Source organism: Orcinus orca, chromosome 6 (genome assembly GCF_937001465.1).
Source record: "Orcinus orca chromosome 6, mOrcOrc1.1, whole genome shotgun sequence".
Taxonomy (NCBI): Eukaryota; Metazoa; Chordata; class Mammalia; order Artiodactyla; family Delphinidae; genus Orcinus; species Orcinus orca.
The window spans coordinates 98,291,025-98,310,850 of record NC_064564.1 but is presented as its reverse complement, the minus strand read 5'-3'; the positions used below and the strand labels follow the sequence as shown (position 1 = coordinate 98,310,850).

The 19,826-nt window shown below is 38.3% G+C and overlaps 1 protein-coding gene across 3 annotated transcripts in view; it reads left to right on the top strand.

Moving 5' to 3' along the window:
- LPAR1 (lysophosphatidic acid receptor 1) overlaps window positions 1–19,191 on the top strand; it is a 170,299-nt gene extending 151,108 nt beyond the window's left edge. For all 3 annotated transcript variants that reach the window (XM_004269342.4, XM_033427467.2, XM_004269341.4), the window contains exon 4: window positions 11,008–19,191. In XM_004269342.4, coding sequence (XP_004269390.1) covers window positions 11,008–11,309 — 302 coding nt within the window. In that variant the 3' untranslated portion in view covers window positions 11,310–19,191. The remainder of the gene's footprint in view (window positions 1–11,007) is intronic.
- The last annotated feature ends 635 nt before the right edge of the window (window positions 19,192–19,826 follow it).

Here is a 19,826-nt window from a genome sequence, read left to right as displayed (position 1 = left end):
GGGGACTCAGTCCTGCCTCTCCTCATGGAGGGGCCCACGCTGTCGCGTGGCCAGGCAGCAGCATCCACCCCAGAGAAACTTGGAGCAAGCTGCCCAGAGACCCCCCACTGGCTGGCCAGCTCTGAACAGCTCGGAGTACAGCGTCTCCATTCCTGTGTTCCCAGGCTCTCCGAAGCCAGAAGGATTTCATTGTTTCCAGAACTCGAGAGCAGCAGAACAGGCTAAGGTGGCCCATTACTCTTTAGAAATTGTTCCCCTCTGCCTGAATCATAGGAAAATCAAGGATCACTTAAACTTTGTATTAATTTGTCTCTTACCTCAAATCCTTTTTCATATGAGGTAGGCTCTAAAAGTAAGAAATGAAAAGAAAATACTCCTTTTATTTCCAACTAAAAGAAGAAAGGGGATGACCTGGAATTTGAGAGCTCATCAAGAAATGCTTGTGGGGACTTTCAGAAGGTTCTTGAACTGAAGGAAAGCAGGCTGAGGGTCCCTTTGTGGCTGAGGTGGCAGTGTACCAGAGAACACAGCCCCGCAGTTTGCTCTCTCTAGGCTGGGAGAACCAATACCGGTTTGCCCTGGATATCCATATTTCTTATAGATTTATTCCTTGAGTTTTCCCTGAAGGAGAACAAAAGGGGAAAAAATGGAGGGAGCCTACTAGGTGGCCTCATGCTTTATATTCTACCTGCAGGGTGTCTCATTCTGTCCTCGCAGCAGTGTTGAAAGTACATAGTATCCCCACTTGACAGATAAGGAAACTGAGGCTCAGTGACATTGAATAACTTGTCCATTGTCACACAACTAGTAAGGGAAAGAAACAGTATGTGACCTCAGGCCTATCTCTTTTCTCCTATAACATATGAATACTGACCCTTAAAATCCTCCTGTTGTGGGAGCCTTAATCCATCCTCTTCCTCACCAAGTAGCTTCTTTTTTATTTTTTTTTTGTGGTATGCGGGCCTCTCACTGTTGCGGCCTCTCCCGTTGCAGAGCACGGGCTCCGGAAATGCAGGTTCAGCGGCCATGGCTCACGGGCCCAGCTGCTCCGTGGCGTGTGGGATCCTCCCGGACCAGGGCACAAACCCGTGTCCCCTGCATCGGCAGGCAGACTCTCAACCACTGCGCCACTAGGGAAGCCCCCAACTAGCTTCTTGAGTGCCTGTGGGAATAATGCCTGAATATTGACAACTGTTTCCTTAATTATTAAAGAGAAACATGCTCTTTGTAAAAAACCCAAAATTACAAAAATATTTACATTAAAATTTAAAGTCCATACTGCCACCCTGCCTCCTTGTGGTAACTCCTGTCAACAATCTGGTGTGTATTCTTCTAGACTTTTTTTGTAATACATGTAAGGTATATATGCATATCTATAGAAGTTTTATAACAAATGGAATATTGTAACCTTACAGACTTAATACAATTTGTGTATCTTCTGACGTGGGTCAGTACAGTAGAGCAATGTCAGTCTGTGTGATGGTTTCTTACTACTCCACTTATATATAATGTCAGCGAATGTTTAGATTTACAGTTTTCCCCCAGTACAAATATTGCTTCATCAAGCATTCTGTATTCATAGTATATGCTGCTTCAAGTATTTCTGGATGGGATGCATTTCTACAGGTGGAATTGTTAGATAGGACATTTTAAATTTAGACATTGCCAAATTGCCTCCAAAAAGATTGTCAGATGACTCTTCTGTCAACAGTATATCAGTGTGTCCATGGATTTACTACTCATGCCGTCATTAATAGGATTATAAATCTTCCCCAGTCTGTTAGCTGTACTTTTAAGATAAGAATATAATATTTAATGCAGATGAGCTTTAGTTCTGAAGCCAAAAGAGCTTTCTAGCATTTCATTCTTGGATTGAAAGACTCAACCACCCAGCCATGGACATTGCTGGACAACCATGCCCCCGCCCCCTCTCCCTGCCCACACACACAGTCTGAGCCACTAAGCTCCCTGCATGCTTCTGAGAGGGCCAGACAGATGCTTCTTACCAACAGATGGGAAAAACAAACTAAAGATGATTTGGTGCTAATTCAATCTTTCTTATCTCAGTTTCTCTCTCTCTCCCCGCCTCCCTCTCCCCCTTTTTCCCCTCCCGCCTTTATTAAAGTATAATTGACATATAACAAGCTACATATATTTAAAGTATACAGTTTAGATATAATTGATAATAATCAATTTCTGATATAGCAATCTAAAAATCTGTACGTGGGGCTTCCCTGGTGGCGCAGTGATTGAGGGTCCGCCTGCCGATGCAGGGGACGTGGGTTCGTGCCCCGGTCCGGGAGGATCCCGCATGCCGCGGAGCGGCTGGGCCCGTGAGCCATGGCTGCTGGGCCTGCGCGTCCGGAGCCTGTGCTCCACAGCGGGAGAGGCCACAGCGGTGAGAGGCCCACGTGCCGCAAAAAAAATAATAATAATAAAGAAATAAAAAATAAAAATCTGTACGTATATGAACATATATGTGAGGGATATGTGATGCACACACACACGCATACAGAGTATATACCTATTCTTAGCTTTCCCTTAACCAACTTGATTATTAACAAAAACTTTGTAAAACATAGTAATTCATGCCCATAGCCACTTTTCTCTTATTCCTTTCACAGCACAACTGCCTAAAAGATTTGTCTGTACTTGGAGGGTCCAGTTTCTCTCCTGTTCACTCTTGAATATACTACAATGAGGCTTACATTCTCAAGACCCACTGAACTGTCCTCAGTGACCTCCTTATCGCTAAATCCTTTCCTTCAGTTGCTTACAGGTTTCCTCCCCTCCTCTCCCTCTTCCTAGCACTCAGTCTATCAGCGAATCATATCAGTTTTACCATCAAGCTTCTCATGTTCAGAACCACCCTTAGCTCTTGTCTGGATCACTGTGTGAGCCTCTAGCTGCCCTGCTTCTTCCTCACTTGCTCTCCCATAGTCTCCAAATACTGTCCTCCTCTGAAAGATATTTTACTGATTTATTTTGTTAGTAAAGGTCTTTCACACCCTTCCTAGAACCTAAGCTCCATGAGGGGAGATAGTTTTTTCTGTTTGGTTCACTGTGGCATCCCCAGTACCTAGAATAGTACCTGACATATAGTATACACTCATATATTTAGATGAATTTTTTAAAAAGGGTTAGTTGACTATAGCCTTAAGACCAAGTCATTCAGCTCTGACAGTTACCAAGAATCAATTGTTTTTGCTCCTAAAGTGCCAGGTTATTCTAACAATAATGTAACTAGGTAAATATCACGTTATCTAATAAAAATGAGGGCAATGAGAAAACATTTCTGGGAAAGCTAAGGGGAAGGCTTTGTTAATATTCAATGAAGACAAGTTGCAAAAAGAAACTGCTTTAAGTTTGCTGGGGAGAACAACTGTAAGTGTGGGGAAAACCATAAAAAATCAGCAAGGTTTTTGTACTCAAATTGCTTTGCAAGAATTTTAAGTTCTGACTCCACTTTGAAGAAGCCAATTTGGAGGGAGTTAGTATGTGATGCTTTATTGGTGTGGCTTTGCTTGGAAGATGATGCAGAACTCCAGTTAACAGACCCATATTCAAATATAAAGCCTTGGTTCTAGGTTAAAGGATTGGCAAATGAATACAAATCGGTATTTTAAATTCAAATAAAATATTGAAGGTATCATTTTTATAATTTTGTGTTCTAAACATTTTTAAAATTAATTGACTGTTAACCTCAACTGAAGCTTATTATAGGGTATCTGTGTTTGCGTGTGCACACACTTTTTTTGTCTCTGTTGTTAAAGCATAATTGATACCATTTTATGTGTATGTTTTAACACCTTGTTCTTCTTATTTAGCAGTGTATCTTGGAAATCATTTGGTAAGGATAGAATTTCTTGAGAACTTTAGAAAGTTGAATAGAATCCCACTTTATGAATCAATTTAATTTATTTTACTTCTCTACTTGTGGTTGCCTAGATTATTTCCAATTTTTAAAAATAAACAGTGCTGCAAAGAATTCCTGGCACATACATAATTTTATTATGTGTAAATATATCTATAGGATAAATTCTGAGAAGTGATCTTGATGCAGTTTATTTTGATGGCTTTAGAACTGATTGATTTTTATTCAGGATTTATGTGTTAGAACTTGCTTTGTGATATTTTGTCTTAGTTTTGAGCAACCGATATTTCACTCTGAACATGTAGTTAAACTGATTGAAACTCATGTACAAAAATATGTTTATGATTTGAATTTGGAAGTCTTAAGCCTAAATGCCCACTTCCCAATTGACTAATCATTTTTATCACTTAAAAAGAACTTTTTAATACAAGTTTCTGATAACAAGAGATATCTTAGGCACACAGCTATCTCGCTGTAGAACAGACTATGCCTCCCTCCTACTCTGCCAAGAGTCTGTACTTCATAAGCATCAATTCAGAGCATTTAGCAACTGTAAGAGACATAGCCAGTCTCCAAATGCACTATCATATTTACAGTTTCTGCTCTTCTTCTTTCTGTGTCTTTCAGCCATTAAGTATATATATATATATATATATATATATATATATATATATATATATATATACACACACACACACACAAACACATACATAATTTTTAAATAAACATTTTTAGATTGCAAGAATATTTCTGAATATGCTTTTGGATTAAATTTTAATTTTGCCCCTCATTTTGTTAGTAAAATAATGAATTATAAATTAAATTTCCATTATGTTTTTTTGTCCTCGAATTTTGTCTTCTGGGTAACACATATCTTGTCGATCCATGAACTACTACATCCAGTAGTTCATGAACTGCAAAGAATAAAATCCACAGGATTCTGTCATCAGCTATCTTCTGTGCGTATTTTCAGCCAGATTTCAGTAGTCGTTTAGACTTGTACCATTTTGGGAGAATCCTAATTCATAGCTGAAAAATTAAATATGTTGTAAAACCAATTACAAATGCCATTTATGTTGAACTTTTTCTAAGGAAAGATTCTGGGCAGGGGGAGTTTCATTTATCCTTTAAGGGATAAGTATTATTCAAATCACTTTGGTAACAGCTAGACCACAGTCATGCAATAAGTTTAGTATCATTTTCTCAGTTAGACGGTGTTGAACTGTGGCTGACAACACTGATTTTCTGTGAGATTTAAGATTGATCATTTTTAAAATAAGGGAGGGAAATCTGTGTTTGAAAAATTTTGTAATCACTATGTTTAGGAGGCAAAACAGATTTAATTGTTCTGAGAATGGTGAATTATCTCCTATGTGAAGAATATGCAAGTGACATTATCCCTTTTTTGTTGGGTCTCGTGTGAAAGAAAATAAATCTCATTGTCTTTTCTTTTGTTGTCTTTTTTAAGACACTAAGATGCAGTGACTGTTTTGAATATGTATGGGTATGTAACACACATACATATTTGTTATATATACATTTATATAGTATATGTATGTGTATATATGTATGTATGCATATATATAAATTATATATTATTTTAAGTTTAAAATATATCTGTTACTTAAAAATGATAAGGGCTTATAAGAAAAACCTTTGTTAGGCATTTAGAGTAGCATTGTTTTTTAGATATTAGTGGGTAATAATGCTCTGGTGAGCCAGTCTTATTCTAGTTAGTTCACTCCAAGACAGAGCTGGGTGGAAATCCGAAAACATGTTTAGGGGGGCAGAGGAGAGGCGGGGACCCATCTTAACATGGTTTAACATGCATTGATTTTGTAGGGAGGACTGAGATCCTCATTTGAGAAGCAAGAAGAGCGAGGCCAAGGAGAGATTAACACGGACACAGCAGCGGTGTAGCATGGATTTACCTTGACTCGTTTTAGATCTGTGAGATGTCTGATTTTTTTGTCAAAACACAAATTTGCCAACCAGACTGGAAGTGCTTTCTGTTTTTTTCATCAAAAACCTTGGACTCCCTCCCTTGAGGTCTTCTCTGTCAGACATTTTTTTCTTTTTAACTTTGGTTCTTATGTTCCAAATATAAGCAAAGTTCAGCTAGTTAGGAAAAAGTCCCTCTAGAAAAAAGCCTCTAATTGTGAGACCAGATGGTAAGCATTATTCAGCTGATGGGGGTGTGTAGATTTCAGGGAAGGTGTGGTAATCTGATCTTGCTCTGCAGCTGTGACCCCTTCTTCCAAAACAGCCTCCTTCCTCACTGCTTTTTGCATCCACATTCCAGCATCTCTCCTTCCATCTTCGTGGGCACCAGGGCCCTCACAGACTGGTTTGACAGATGTAGAAGAAAGGACTGAAGCTCGCTCGAGGAAGGGTGACTTCTGCTATTTATTCCAAACGACAGATATATTTTGATTATTCTCCTCCCCATGTTACTTGCAATATTGGCAAATCATGCCAAATGTAACCACTCTTGTTCAGCCCACTGAGAAACAGTCTTAAAGGACTCAAATTGCCATGAGCCCATCAGGGTGTCTTTAAGGCCTCTCCATCTGAAGTCATGCAGGTACCTCAAGCTGAAGATAAATAAAACCTAGGGCACCATCTGTGTTCTCCTCACCTACCCTGAGAGAACACCAACTGATACTTTCTCCTGTATTTCTTCCTTCAGTGGAAGGTAGCACCATCCTTCTGTCACCCAAATGGAACATCTAGGAATCATTCTAGACTCATATCTTTCTCATCCATTCCATGCAGTCCATCTTCTAAATACTTTTCCAATCCTTTCATACCTCTCTTCTCCCATTGCCACTGCTTGTGTTCAGGCTCTTCTTTCACCTCTGGAATTTGGAAATATCTGATGGTTTTGCCTTTATTTTTATCCACATCATTTTCTTCTTCCCTTCTCTCATTGTATATTAAATGAGACTCCGGCCAATGAGGCCAATGAAATTAAAATCTCATGGGAGGAAGGATAGATGAAGATCATTATTTCTTATATGTTTTGCAGGCCGTTGTAGTATGTGTCTGGGGCTGAGAATAAATGCTAGACTGGAAAAATTTCAAATATCTTTGCCAGGCTATGTACAAGGTCTTCACGGTCTTGAACATCTTATCTTCTGCTACTTCTGCTTCTGACTTTACAATAAGCAACCACAAACTACTTGTGCTTCCTCTTTGTTTCATGCTATTGCATACCATCCTTGGTTTTATGCCTTGATCTGTGGGGATTCGTCCATCAGAAATGTTCCAGAAATATACAAACTACCTAAAGGACTGTCCCTACTGAGTACCACATTATCTTATTCATCATCTTGGTAGGTACTGAGCTGACCCATGAGAAACTCCAAAATGATTTGGGGCTTCCATGCTTCTCTGTGTTCCTCTCTTTTCCTTCTTGTTATTCTTGTCACATCCAACTGCAAGTCCTAGGAATCTCTTATCATTAGGATGGTGTCATCTCAGAACTTTTTGAAATGCCAGGTCTTCATGGTCCAAAACATGCTTCCACATTTTGCCTTGGAAGAAATCTGCCCTGGAACTGTGCTACACCAGCCTACACACATTATGCTTCCCGTGATGGCAATAGGTAGTGTAGTCAGGTAGATGTGCAGTGTGTAGAGGGCTTTTATGTGTCATATCTGTCTCAATTTGATCCTCGCCACACCCTGTGGAGTAGGCAGAGAGCTCTTATTTCTCCACTTTACAGATGTGGAGATGGAGGTTCTTTTCATTCTTATCAACCTGCCTTATAGGTGTGCACTTGAGTCTCTACAGATTATGTGTTGGTAATCTGTCCACAGGTTACAGATCAAGGGTCCCCAATGCACATCTCAAGTTCTATGACCCAACTGGATTATGGTTGGCTCCTTTTTACTAAAGGGGCTTGGTTGTAGTTTTTGTTTTTAGAAACTTGGTGGTAAATCCGTGATTTGAGCAAAGTTGATCTCATAATGTTCAATCACGATTGTTTAGAAGCCTAATCACCTTGGAATTTTCCAGGGCCCATTTTCCACTGAGGTAGTCCACCTTCAGCTTTTGGTCAGTTTGATCCTCGGCACCTCTGTGAAAGAGAGGGGAAGGGAGAAGGAAAAGCTCTGTATGATTGATTTTAGATGTTGATTTTTGAGGCCTGTACTATGAGTCTCTTAAATTACTCAATCAGGTCTCGAAGATCCAAACACAGAGTGTTGGGACGGTGTGGTTGGGCCTAATTATAGTACTACTGAAAACAGTTCCTTTTAATGAAGAAGAAGGGAGGGGAGTTCCTCAGTGAAGCACCCATGTGTATTAGCTCCTGGTCAGGCTATGGTGTCCCCACTTCCTGTCTCTAATCTAGGCTCCTGGCAGGGTTGATAAGGCCCATTGGGCTAGTTCCTGAGACCATCATGGGTTTTATCGCAAAAATCTTGCTCTTTTTGAATTTAAAAATTAGAAGAAGTTATAAACAACAAATGACTGTATTTGAATTCTGCCACTTTTGAAGAAAGTCAGACAGCTTGAGCAAATCCATGAGAATAAGGGTCTTCCCTTCTGCTGCCTGGAAGGAGAAAAAGATCGTGTTATTTAAAATAAATCTATTGAGATGCATGTTGCTGGTATCTAATCAAGCTCTGAATTTGAGCTCAACTAGGGCTTTCATAAAAGAAAGGGGAAAGGAGACTTGAAAGAATGCTCTCCCATTCATGAAGGGCCTGCATGTTTTTAGTTTCCAAGTAAATGGAATAATGGGACCATGTATTTTCCATCCAAGCATTTTCCATCCTGAGAATAATTCCCTTCCCAGCTTCTCAATGAATAATGCATTATTTCTGAAACTCAAGAGGCATTCCTTTGATTTTCCTTTATGTTTAGCTTTCTGAGTGATTTTCAAGCAAGGAAATTCAAGGACTTGGAATGAATGCTTTATTAACATTTTTACTTGAAGTTCAAATAGCTCCTTGGCTATTATCTCCTGATTTTTGAAATATTTTTTTTTTCTCCCTAAGCAAAGTCTAAGGTATTGTATTTATTAGAAAATGAAGCACCTTGGCCAGTCTTCAAAGCGAACAGCAGTTTAAAACCAATACACATTTGTGTTTAGAACAAAGAGCTTTATGGGGATACTCTGCTCCTTGCTTTATTTTCATTTCCCTGCTGAAAAGTTTCAAAAAAAGAAAGCTCACATTCAAAACTGGGCTGTTTGGAGACTAAATCTCATTTGTTTACATTTTGTGAAACTCATGCCTTGAGGCTAGTCCAATTCACGACCCCAATCCAAGCCCGCCTTCAGCTAGGCCAGTGCCATTTAAATCAAAAGCTTCAAATGCACTTCTGGGATCATCCCTACTCCCTGTCTGCTCATTGTGTAGCCTAATTACACATAAGGGACCCATCACGTAAGATGTAATGGGACATGATGGTGCCCACCAGTTCACGTTCTCTTAGCCAAGGATCCCCAGCTCATTCCTGGGTAATACGGTGGTAGATTTTAATGCTATTTCACAACCTCCATTTCCCCTGGGAGCCAAGTGAGTGGTTTCAGGAGCTAAATAAGTTGGAACTAAGAACATCATTTGCATTTCCATCCCTTTAGAGTTATAGTAAAATATTCATGATTTAGAAGAGTTGGGGAAGCAAGAGAATTTAAATAGGAAACATCTAGAGCATAAAATTTTGGTTTAAAAGATTTAATTTTATTAATTTAAGAAGTGGGAATATAACATAGTGTTTTCTGGAGCATGGACTCTGGAGCCAGCCTTTAAGAGCAGAACAGAAACTCTGGGGTTTGCCTCGGGTCTGCCAGTTTCCAGGACCGTGACGTTGAGCAAGTTATTTTACTTTTCTGTTTCTCAGTTTCTTCCTCTGGGTGATGAGATAATAGTTTCTATCTCCTACAGCTTTAGTACAGATTAAGTGAGTTAATGTTTGTAAAGCCTATAGAAAAGTACCATTTAAGTGATAGTTGACTTAAAATAAAAGTAAATGTGCATCTTACTGTTGGAAATTGCTATTTCCAAACAGGCCCGTGCCACTGAGCAGGTAATAACAGTATTATTGCTACTGCTGTTTCTGGTAAGATTTACTGGGTGATTATTTTCTGGGCACTCATTTACTCCTGCCACACCCCAAATGAGGCAAATGGAATCATTTCTGTTTCTCAGATGAGAAAACTGAAGTAAAAAACTAATTTGCCAACACAGGGACCTATGGCGTAGCATAGGGTACTGTGTTCAGGATCTCGTAATAACCTATAATGGAAAAGGATCTGAAAAAGAGTACATATATATGTGTATCTACGCACACACACACACATACACATATACACAAAACCGGATCACTGTGCTGTAAACCTGAAACTAACACAACATTGTAAATCAACTCTACATCAACTAAAAAAGGAAAGTAATTTGCGTAAGTTCGCCCAGTTTGTTAAATAGCAGAGCAAGGATTTGAGCCCAGTCAAACCGAATCCAGAAACTGTGCCTCAACTAAACGTTAAAGGGTGTTTGTCACAGTGCTTTTGCCTGAAAACAGTCTTATACTATTAAAAACTGTATTTTGGGGCTTCCCTGGTGGCACAGTGGTTGAGAGTCTGCCTGCTGATGCGGGGGACACGGGTTTGTGCCCTGGTCCGGGAAGATCCCACATGCCGCGGAGCAGTTAGGCCTGTTAGCCATGGCCGCTGAGCCTGCGCGTCCAGAGCCTGTGCTCCGCAACGGGAGAGGCCACAACAGTGAGAGGCCTGCGTACCTCAAAAAACAAAAAAAAAAAACCTGTATTTTTATAAGTACCAAAGTGTGTATCCTGACTGTAGGATGTCTCGATTTCATACCGCAGTTGCTTAGCAAACTCTGTTTTGCTCAAAATAATCATCATCAGTGTCTCAGAAATACTCAATTTTAGTAAGGTCTGAATTAATGAGATTTTATTCAATTGCTCATTTTATCGTCAAAACCTTTCCTGATTATTTCAGAAAATGAACATTTTATTGCAAATGATGATCCGGTGGCTTTGAAGCTCAGTATTTTTACCTTGAACTGAAATCGTGTCACCCCATGGCTGTTTGCCTCATCATTCTATTTTTCTGTTCTCTCTTTTTTTCAACCTCCCGATCCCGCTCCCCGTCCTCGCAGGTGCCTTTATCATCTGCTGGACTCCTGGACTGGTCTTGTTACTTCTTGACGTGTGCTGCCCACAGTGTGACGTTCTGGCCTATGAGAAGTTTTTCCTTCTGCTTGCCGAGTTCAACTCTGCCATGAACCCCATCATCTACTCCTACCGCGACAAGGAGATGAGCGCCACCTTCAGGCAGATCCTCTGCTGCCAGCGCAGCGAGAACACCAGCGGCCCCACGGAAGGCTCCGACCGCTCAGCGTCCTCCGTCAACCACACCATTCTGGCTGGAGTTCACAGCAACGACCACTCCGTGGTTTAGAAAGGAAACTAACTAAGATGAGACGCGGCCATCATCTACTGAGGGATGATCATCCTCCCCCTTCCCAAAGGCACGGGCAGGGTGAGGTGTGAGAGAGAGGAAAAACACACTCGTGTGCTTAAACACTAACCCATGGCAGTATTTGTTCCTAGACCCACCAAGACTTGATGTATATTGAAAAATTAGCTTATGGGACATCCCTCATCCTACTCCCCGTTCGTTTTGAAAGTAGAAAGTGGAGACCTTGCAATAGAATTCATAAACAGACTCTGGAGTGTCCATTTACACTACACTAACTAGTCTTCAAAAGATTTTGTGTGGTTTGGTGCAAGTCAGAATCCATTCTGACTAATTGAATCCACAACTTCATTTACATGCAGGCTTCCCTGTTTTTCTTTTTAAAGGATACATTTCATTTAATAAACATGTTTATGCCTATCAGCATGCTTGTGATGGATAAGACTATAGACTGTTTTTAAACGATCATAACTCCATTTTTTTCCTTATGTAGGAAAACTGTAAATTAGAATTACTTTTCTAGAAAGCATGCATGTAATGTATGTATGCAGTATGCTGTACTTAAAAAGATAAAAGGGTATTAATTTTAAATCTTCTAGGAAATAGAAAAACCTAGATGTCAAAGCCAGTATTTGTTTAGGTTATGAAACAAACAATGATCTAATCACAATATTACCTTTTTTATTAAAGTGTTGTAACATGTATAAAACAAACAGGGAATGTAAGTTTATTATCAGAAGAATATGTTGTACTCTATAAAAGTTATAGAGATGAGCACAGTGGTATTGTTCCCACATATTTATAATATCCAAGTACATTCTAATTATTAGTTCATCAGAGGAATTTTTTAATGACCTGTGTTTTTCTGTATTATAATACATAGTCATTGTAGAAAACTTGAAAAATACAGAAATGTATAAAACATTCAGAAAAAATACTGATAATATCACAACCCAGAAGTAACCACCATTAACAGCTTTTCCCCTGTGTATGCCTATATGTATATTATATACCTTTTTATATAATTGGGATCATACTGTAAACAGTGTTATAACCAGTTTGTTTTTTCCACTGCATAATTGCCACATTTTCCTATGGCATTAAAAATTTTACAAAAACATAATTTTAATGGCTATATAATATTCCATTTAATGGATGCAACTCAGTTTATTTAACCATTCCTGTATTGTTGACTACTTAGGTTATGTCTAATTTTCACTATTATAAATAATGTTGCAAAAATTTTATGTACATAAAACTTTGTCCATGTAATTGATTATTTACTTAGGACACATTCCCATGAAGGATTTTTTCTTTTAATGTGAAATGTCTTTTTATGCTCTTACCTTTTATAAAAGGGGATTTCCTGCTTTTGCCCTATGTAGGTGGCAATTGTGAGGAAAGCCAGTTAAATTACCTTTTTACAAAGGAAATGCAGTGGTTACTTTAGTTGAGAGTTACTTTTTTATATAACAAGATGGACTAGAAACAGTCAACTGCCACAAATAGCCAGGATACCCTACTTAATATGTCTAGCAATTCCAAATTTCATTTGAGCAATGGATGATCCAACTCTCGGTAGCCACAACTCTAGTGTAGAATTGAAGACAATGCAAAGAAATCAAACATGCCGAGTGAATAAAGGATCATCTTCATATTAAATAGCTTCTGTAGCAAATGGGTTGAGCGTGTTGGTATGTGACTGGATACTGTGTATTCTCTAAGGTCACCCCCACAGATGCCGCCATATTAGGTGATACCTGTTCAACTGTCCGGGTAAACTAATTATTGCACCAGTTTGTCGTAATAAGTAACCAGTAAAGTCACAGTCACGAAGCAGGTGTGCGAAAGTCAGGAGTATGTTTGAGAGAGAGATGTCCAGAAGAAGAATGGTTATTTAGGAAGGAGGAGGTCAGTGCATGGTCACCATTTGAGCAGAGGGCAGACTCAACAAGTGCCCAAACTGGAAAGAATATGGGGAACCGGTTAGCAGAAAGGTGTTTGCACAGACTTTACACAAAATACAGAGCATTTTATAGTGGAAGGGAACCAAATGAACTTGGACTTTTACTCACGCGCATTTATTCTGAAGGAGATGTGGACTATTTGAAATTTAAAAACATACTAATTGGACTTTAATAAATCATTCTCAATCAGTGTTTGCTAATGTGTGGTTCTGGTCAGTGCTGTTTCTTTTGTTGGAGAGTCATCCTTGCACTGCATGGTGCCTGCATTCTTTGACCTCTTTTCTGTTCCTGCCACAAGGGCTTCTGAACTCACAGGTGAAGCCACCATATGCTTCCCCAGCTCAGAACTGCTTTTTTTTTCAACCTGAGTCATAAGTCTTTCCAGTGTACAAGAGGTGGTGGTTTGTGTTGCATGAAAGGAGAGGTAACATCTTAGGACAATACTTCACTTGTCAGCAGTATAACTATTAGAGTGAGTTTCTTTTGGAAAAACTGATTTTATAAAAACTTTACAATGACTTTATAGAAAACTCTCACTAGGAGTTTATAAAGTTACAGTGGTCTTTATGTTTTTAGATTTAATGACTAACAGGATAAAAGTGGTAGGTATCTTCTAGTTATATGCTAATTGTATTTTCAATATATTGCTAAGACGGGAAAAATAACAATGGTTATTCAAATGAATGTCTCAATGAGTATTTGGAATAGAATACTGAACCTTTAAATTTAGGTGGTTGTAAGATTGTTAGAAATCAAATGTCTCAGGAGTCTTCTTCACAAATTAACCATGCTTTTTTTTTTTTTTTTTTAGTGAAACCGTAATTTCCTAGACTCAAAACCTCAGCTAACGTTATACAATTAGTGAGTCTTATCAGTTTTCCCATCCTCTTTCCCAGTTAGCTATTGCTTTAGGTTCCATTGTTCATTATCTTTCTCATTTATTCCATTAGTCTCTCAGCTTCTGAAATGGAATTTTGATACTGTTTCCAGCCCTTCTTCTTAAACCCAGAGTGTGACTTGTGCTAGATAAAAACCGTAGAAATGCTCCTCGATCAGGTCCCTTCATTATACCAAGGTAAGCAGAACATTTTTACATTAAGACCGTTTGAACCAAATTGCTTATTTTTTAACACCGAGTTTACCTGATCCCAAACCCTAGGAAGGCTTGGGGTCAGTTTGTGTGTTGGGATGGACTTGGATTCAGGCACCATCTGACAGAAGAAATGTGTGTAACGAGGAGCCAGAATGGCTCATCAGTCTTCCAAAGCAGGGACCATTCAGTCTGTAACATTCATCTGTACTTTGCATAGTCTGCATATAAAATTCTCGAATTCTTACATTGATGATGCTCATATTCACAGATTACTTACTGCTCATCTGTTTAGTGATATGGCAGATAAAGACCCATTTGCAAATCTAAAGCAGAGGTTGGCAAACTAAGACCCACTGGCCAAAAATCTACCTGTTTTATATGACCTATGAGCTAAAGATGGGTTTTACATTTTAGTGATTGGGGAAAAAAGAGTATTTTGTGAAACATGAAAATTATATGAAATTCAAATTTCAGTGTCCATAAATTAAAGTTTTATTGGAGCACAGTCACACTCACTAGGGCTATGTATTGTTTATGGCTGTTTTTGTACTGCAACAGCAGTATCGAATACTTGCAGCTGAGACTGTCGCTCGAAGTCTAAAATATTTATTCTCTGACCCTTTACAGAAAAAGTGTGCCAACCCCTGATTTAGAGAATTGCATTTTCAGTCATTGCTATCCTCATTTAACTGTATGTTCATTGGAAGAGTTAGCAGAAATTGGGCACACCACGATCTCTTGAGCTCTAGACTGCAGAGAAAATTGTCAATTGCATTCTTTATAATAAACAGTTTTTATTTTGAAACAATCTCAAACTCACAGAAGAGTTTGCTGAATCTATGGAACATTTTCCCTGAGCCATTTGTAAGTTGCCAGCGTGATGCCCCATCATCCTTGAATACTGTGTAATTCCGACAGACAAGGACATTCTCTTTCATAACTTCAATTCAACCATCAAAATCAGGAAATTAACACTGAGACATAAACTACCACTTAATTCACAGACTGCATTCAAGTTTAACTAGTTTTTCCAATAATGTTCCTTGTAGCAAAGGAATCCAATCGAGGGTCACTGGTTGTGTTTAGTTGTCATACCTCTTGAATCATCTTCAATCTTGAACAGTCCCTCAGTCTTTTCTTGACCTACATGACCTTGTCATTGAAAGATCACAGGCTATGCATTTTATAGAATGTCCCTCACTCTGGGTTCATCTGATATTTCTTCATAATTAGATTCGTATTATTTATCTTTGCAAAATAACATAGAAATGCTGCTGTGGTGCTTCTCACTGCATCCTGTCAAGGAGCACATGATGTTGATTTGTTCCATTACTGGTGATGTTAACTTTCATTACTTTTGAAGTCTGCCAGGTTTCTCCACTGTGAAAAAAACTATTTTTTCCCTTTTTGTAGGAAATATTCTGTTCTCATCAAATTTTAACATCTAGTTTTAGCATCCATTGATATTTCTTGGATGAATGAATCATTACTCTGATGATTGCCAAATGATGAATTTCTAATTCTTTTCTTTTTAAAATGTATTAGTTAGCTGTCTACTGTGGAAAAAAGCTTTGTCCTCTCCTGCTTGTTTATTCATTTATTTATACCAGTATGGGCTCATGGATTCTGATTTTATTCAGTTGGTTATAATGTTGCTATTATTTTTAAATTAAACTTTTGAGATAATTTTAGATTCATATGCAGTTGTAAGAAATAATATGGCGAGATCCTTATACCCGTAACCCAGTTTCCCCCAGTGGTGATATCTTACAAAACCAGAGTATGACATCACAGTTGGGATATTGACATGGATACAGGCAAGGTACAGAATAGTTCCACCACCACAGGAATCCCTCCTGTTACACTTTTATAGCCACACTCATCTCCCTTACACCGATCCTGACCCCTAGCAACCACTAATCTGTTCTCATTTTGTCAGTCACATTTTAACTATTTTTTTCATATTCCTAAAAACTTCTATACAACAACAGTTTCAGGGTGGGGGGCTGATACTTCCCAGAGTACTGAAGTGGTTGTTGTTGTGTGTGTCTGTGTATGCAATTTCCAGAGAGAGAGAGAGAGAGTTTTGTGATTATAAAAGCTACACAAACTTAATATTTCAAGGAATACAGAAATGAATAAAGTAAAAAGTAAGAATCTCTCCTGTAGGATGGAAGCTAGACCACAGATATTTGTTGAGCACATTACCTGTCAAACAGACTTTCACAAAGTGATTTTACGTCTTGTTTTGTGCAACTCTCCATGTCTTCCCATTGGCATCAGGGGAGCCAGGCTTCAGGTTTGTTACTTGTTTTGCATCTTATCTCTTAACTTACATCTTTCTTTCTGGAAAGGAATCTTATTTCACTTTGTATTCTCTACCTCACATCGCACAGTGCTAAATAGTATTTAATACTTGCTTGTTTAAATGAAAGAAAATATGTGAGCCACAAGGAAAGGTATTCTTGACCAAGAAATGCTCCTTAGTTCCACAAGCCTGATAAAGGTTTCTCTTCATGTTTAAGAATATTGCAGTTAAAATTAAGTAAGAACAATGAAAAACCAAGGGCAACGCCTTTGAATAATACGTTTGTGCTTTCTGAGTGTCTTGTTTAACTTATTTTGATTTTTAATATTACCATATGTTGAATCTGTAATGTTATCTACAGCTTACAGAAGACTTCGTATAATTTGTATTTTGATCTTTGCGATAACCTTGTTACACATGAGGAAACTGTGTCTCGGGCAAAATTGGAAGCCTAATATTTGTTGTCTAGAGGACTTTTTGAATCTAATTACCTATTCTTTATATTGTCATTCATAATTCCTCATATGTACTTATCTATCTTGGTCCTCCAAATTATGAGTTCCTTGATCAGTATGATGCATTACATTTAAAAATTCCTTTAAAGAACCCAGAACAGTAAAAGTTATAGGTAAAATGAGGTCATGAGCAGGCACATGGATTGTTCTGTGTCGGGTTTACATTGTTGCAAGTATGCCTATATCGCAAGCTAGGTTATAAATTCTTTGAGAATGAGATAATCTTATATTTTCCACCTCCTTTTAATGATTCATATCACTAGAACAAAACTAAAAATAGGGTGCCATTTACTAACTGGTTCTTGACTGAGGACTGTAAGACCATAATCAGGTGTTGTCATTGTTATTACTATCACTTGTTCTTTAATTTATTCATCCAGAAGGACTTTTTTGAGGCCCTCTGTATACCCTTAGGATACTGCTGTGAAGGAGATACGCAAGATCTTTAATGGAGCTTGAAATTTAGTAAGAGTGAGGGAGATAAGGGAGAGAAATAAGTAAGTTAAAAGTAAATTACAAGTTGTATTAAGAGCTATGAAGGAAATTATCACGACACAGAAATTGAAGATAAAAGAGATAGAGAAGGCGGGGAGAGGAACTACCTTTGAAAAGAGAGTCTAGGAAGGCTCCCTATTAGGACAGGAATTGTCCTCTCAAAGCCCTCACCTTGAGCCTGAATTGCACAAAGGTGTGGCTCTGTCAAGCTCTTGAACGTGAACCCACTTTGGTAACAAGGACACATCAAAACAACCCATTAGAGAAATGGACATGAATCCAGCATAGGTAGATAGGAATTCCAGGCAAGACACGTAAATGCTTGGTGAGAGAATGCATGCATTTTGGAAAGAAGGGCAGTAGAGACTGTGAGAATGAGGCTTGTAAGGCGGTAAGTATGGTGTCTTGAGTGATTTTGAAAGTCATTTTATGATGAGAAATATGGAGAATGAGTTAAAGGACTTACATAAGGGAGTGACACAGTCTGATTTATGCTTCTGAATAAACTGAAGAGGAGGAACCCTGGAGGCAAAAGACAAGATCAGAGGTTGTCACTTTAATGAAAGATGAAGATGGTCATGGAGGTGTAGAGAAGGAGGTGGAAGGATTTGAGAGGTGTGCGGGACCTAGTGATTGTGTAATGAGGTCATACCTCAGGTTATGACCTTGGCCTCCGGACAGATGGGGATGTGATATGGTGAGATTAAGGAACATGGGATGAGGAGCAAGTTTACAGAAAGAAGATATTGAGTACATTTTGAAATATCTGAGCCACCCGAGGAGAACTTTGAAGTAGGGAAGTGCCTTTGTGATACATGAAGCTCAGGATGCATCTCTGGACTAAAGATCTAGATTTTGGAGTCTGTAGTCTTCTGCTGTCATCCTGCCACATTGTCCTCAAGATAGGAAACACAGAGCCTTTGATCTTTTTGAGTAGGAAGAAAGAAAAGGAAGGAAATGGGGAGGAATAAAAGAGCAGAACTTAATATCTGAAAATATTATCTAGAAACGTGGAGATGTTTCTTTTTCACAAAATAAGGTTAACTATATATAGTATATTTGGTGGGTGTTCTTTTTACTTGATAGTACGTTACAGAGATAGATACAAGGTTGATAAATATGTATCTGCCTCACTGTGTAGTTGGGGTAGAGATGTTTAGAGCCTATTAATATCTTATTTTCTCCTCCTTCCTGGGCTCTGGGAAAACTAAAGTTCTGTTAGGCAGGTCCAATGTGACTAATTTTGGCCAGTAGACTGTGAGTGGATGTGACAAGTGTCATTTCTGGGCTGAGGAAGTAAAAAACCCCTGTGCTACTCTCCAGATCTTTTTTCCCCCTGAAGGCCAAGCACAGAGATGTGAACATGAAGAGAGTGAAGTCCCCATCAGCTTGGGACCTTGAGTGACTCTGTAGAGCAAACTCCCTGCCAACTCATAATGAATGTATAGCATGATCAAGAAATAAACATTTTTGGTGTTTATGGTGAGATTTTGTGGTTCATTCGTTACTGCAACATAACGTAGCTTTAATACTAATAAATAGTATTAAATTTTGATGAATGTTAGGTTTCTAATTTTTTGTTTTTCTGGACCATAGGGAATGTACATTTAAATTTTAACTTTTGTAGACAATACAAAAATACATTTCAAAAAATCATACCAGTTTATAGTCCTGCATATATGAGAACATTTTTTAATCTGTATTTTACCAATACTGGATGCTACCAATCTTTGAAGTTTCTTTAGTTAAAAGAAGTTTGGATGAAAAATCCCCAAATACTTGGATATAAAGAATTCCTCTATAACATGAGTAAAAGAAGAAATCTCAAGAGAAATTTTAAAATATTTTGAACTAAATAAAAATGAATATACAACTTATCAAAATTTGTGGGATGCAGTGAAAGCAGTGCTTAGAGGGAAATTTATAGCAGTGAATGTGCATATTAGGAAAAATGAAAGATCTGAAATCAATCATCTAAGCTTCTACCTTAGGAAACTAGAAAAAGAAGGGCAAATTTAAACCAAAGTAAGTAGAAGAGAAGAAATAATAAAATTGGGACAATGAAAAAAAATCAGAAGAGAAAATCAATGAAACCAAAAGCTGATTCTTTGAAAAGATCAA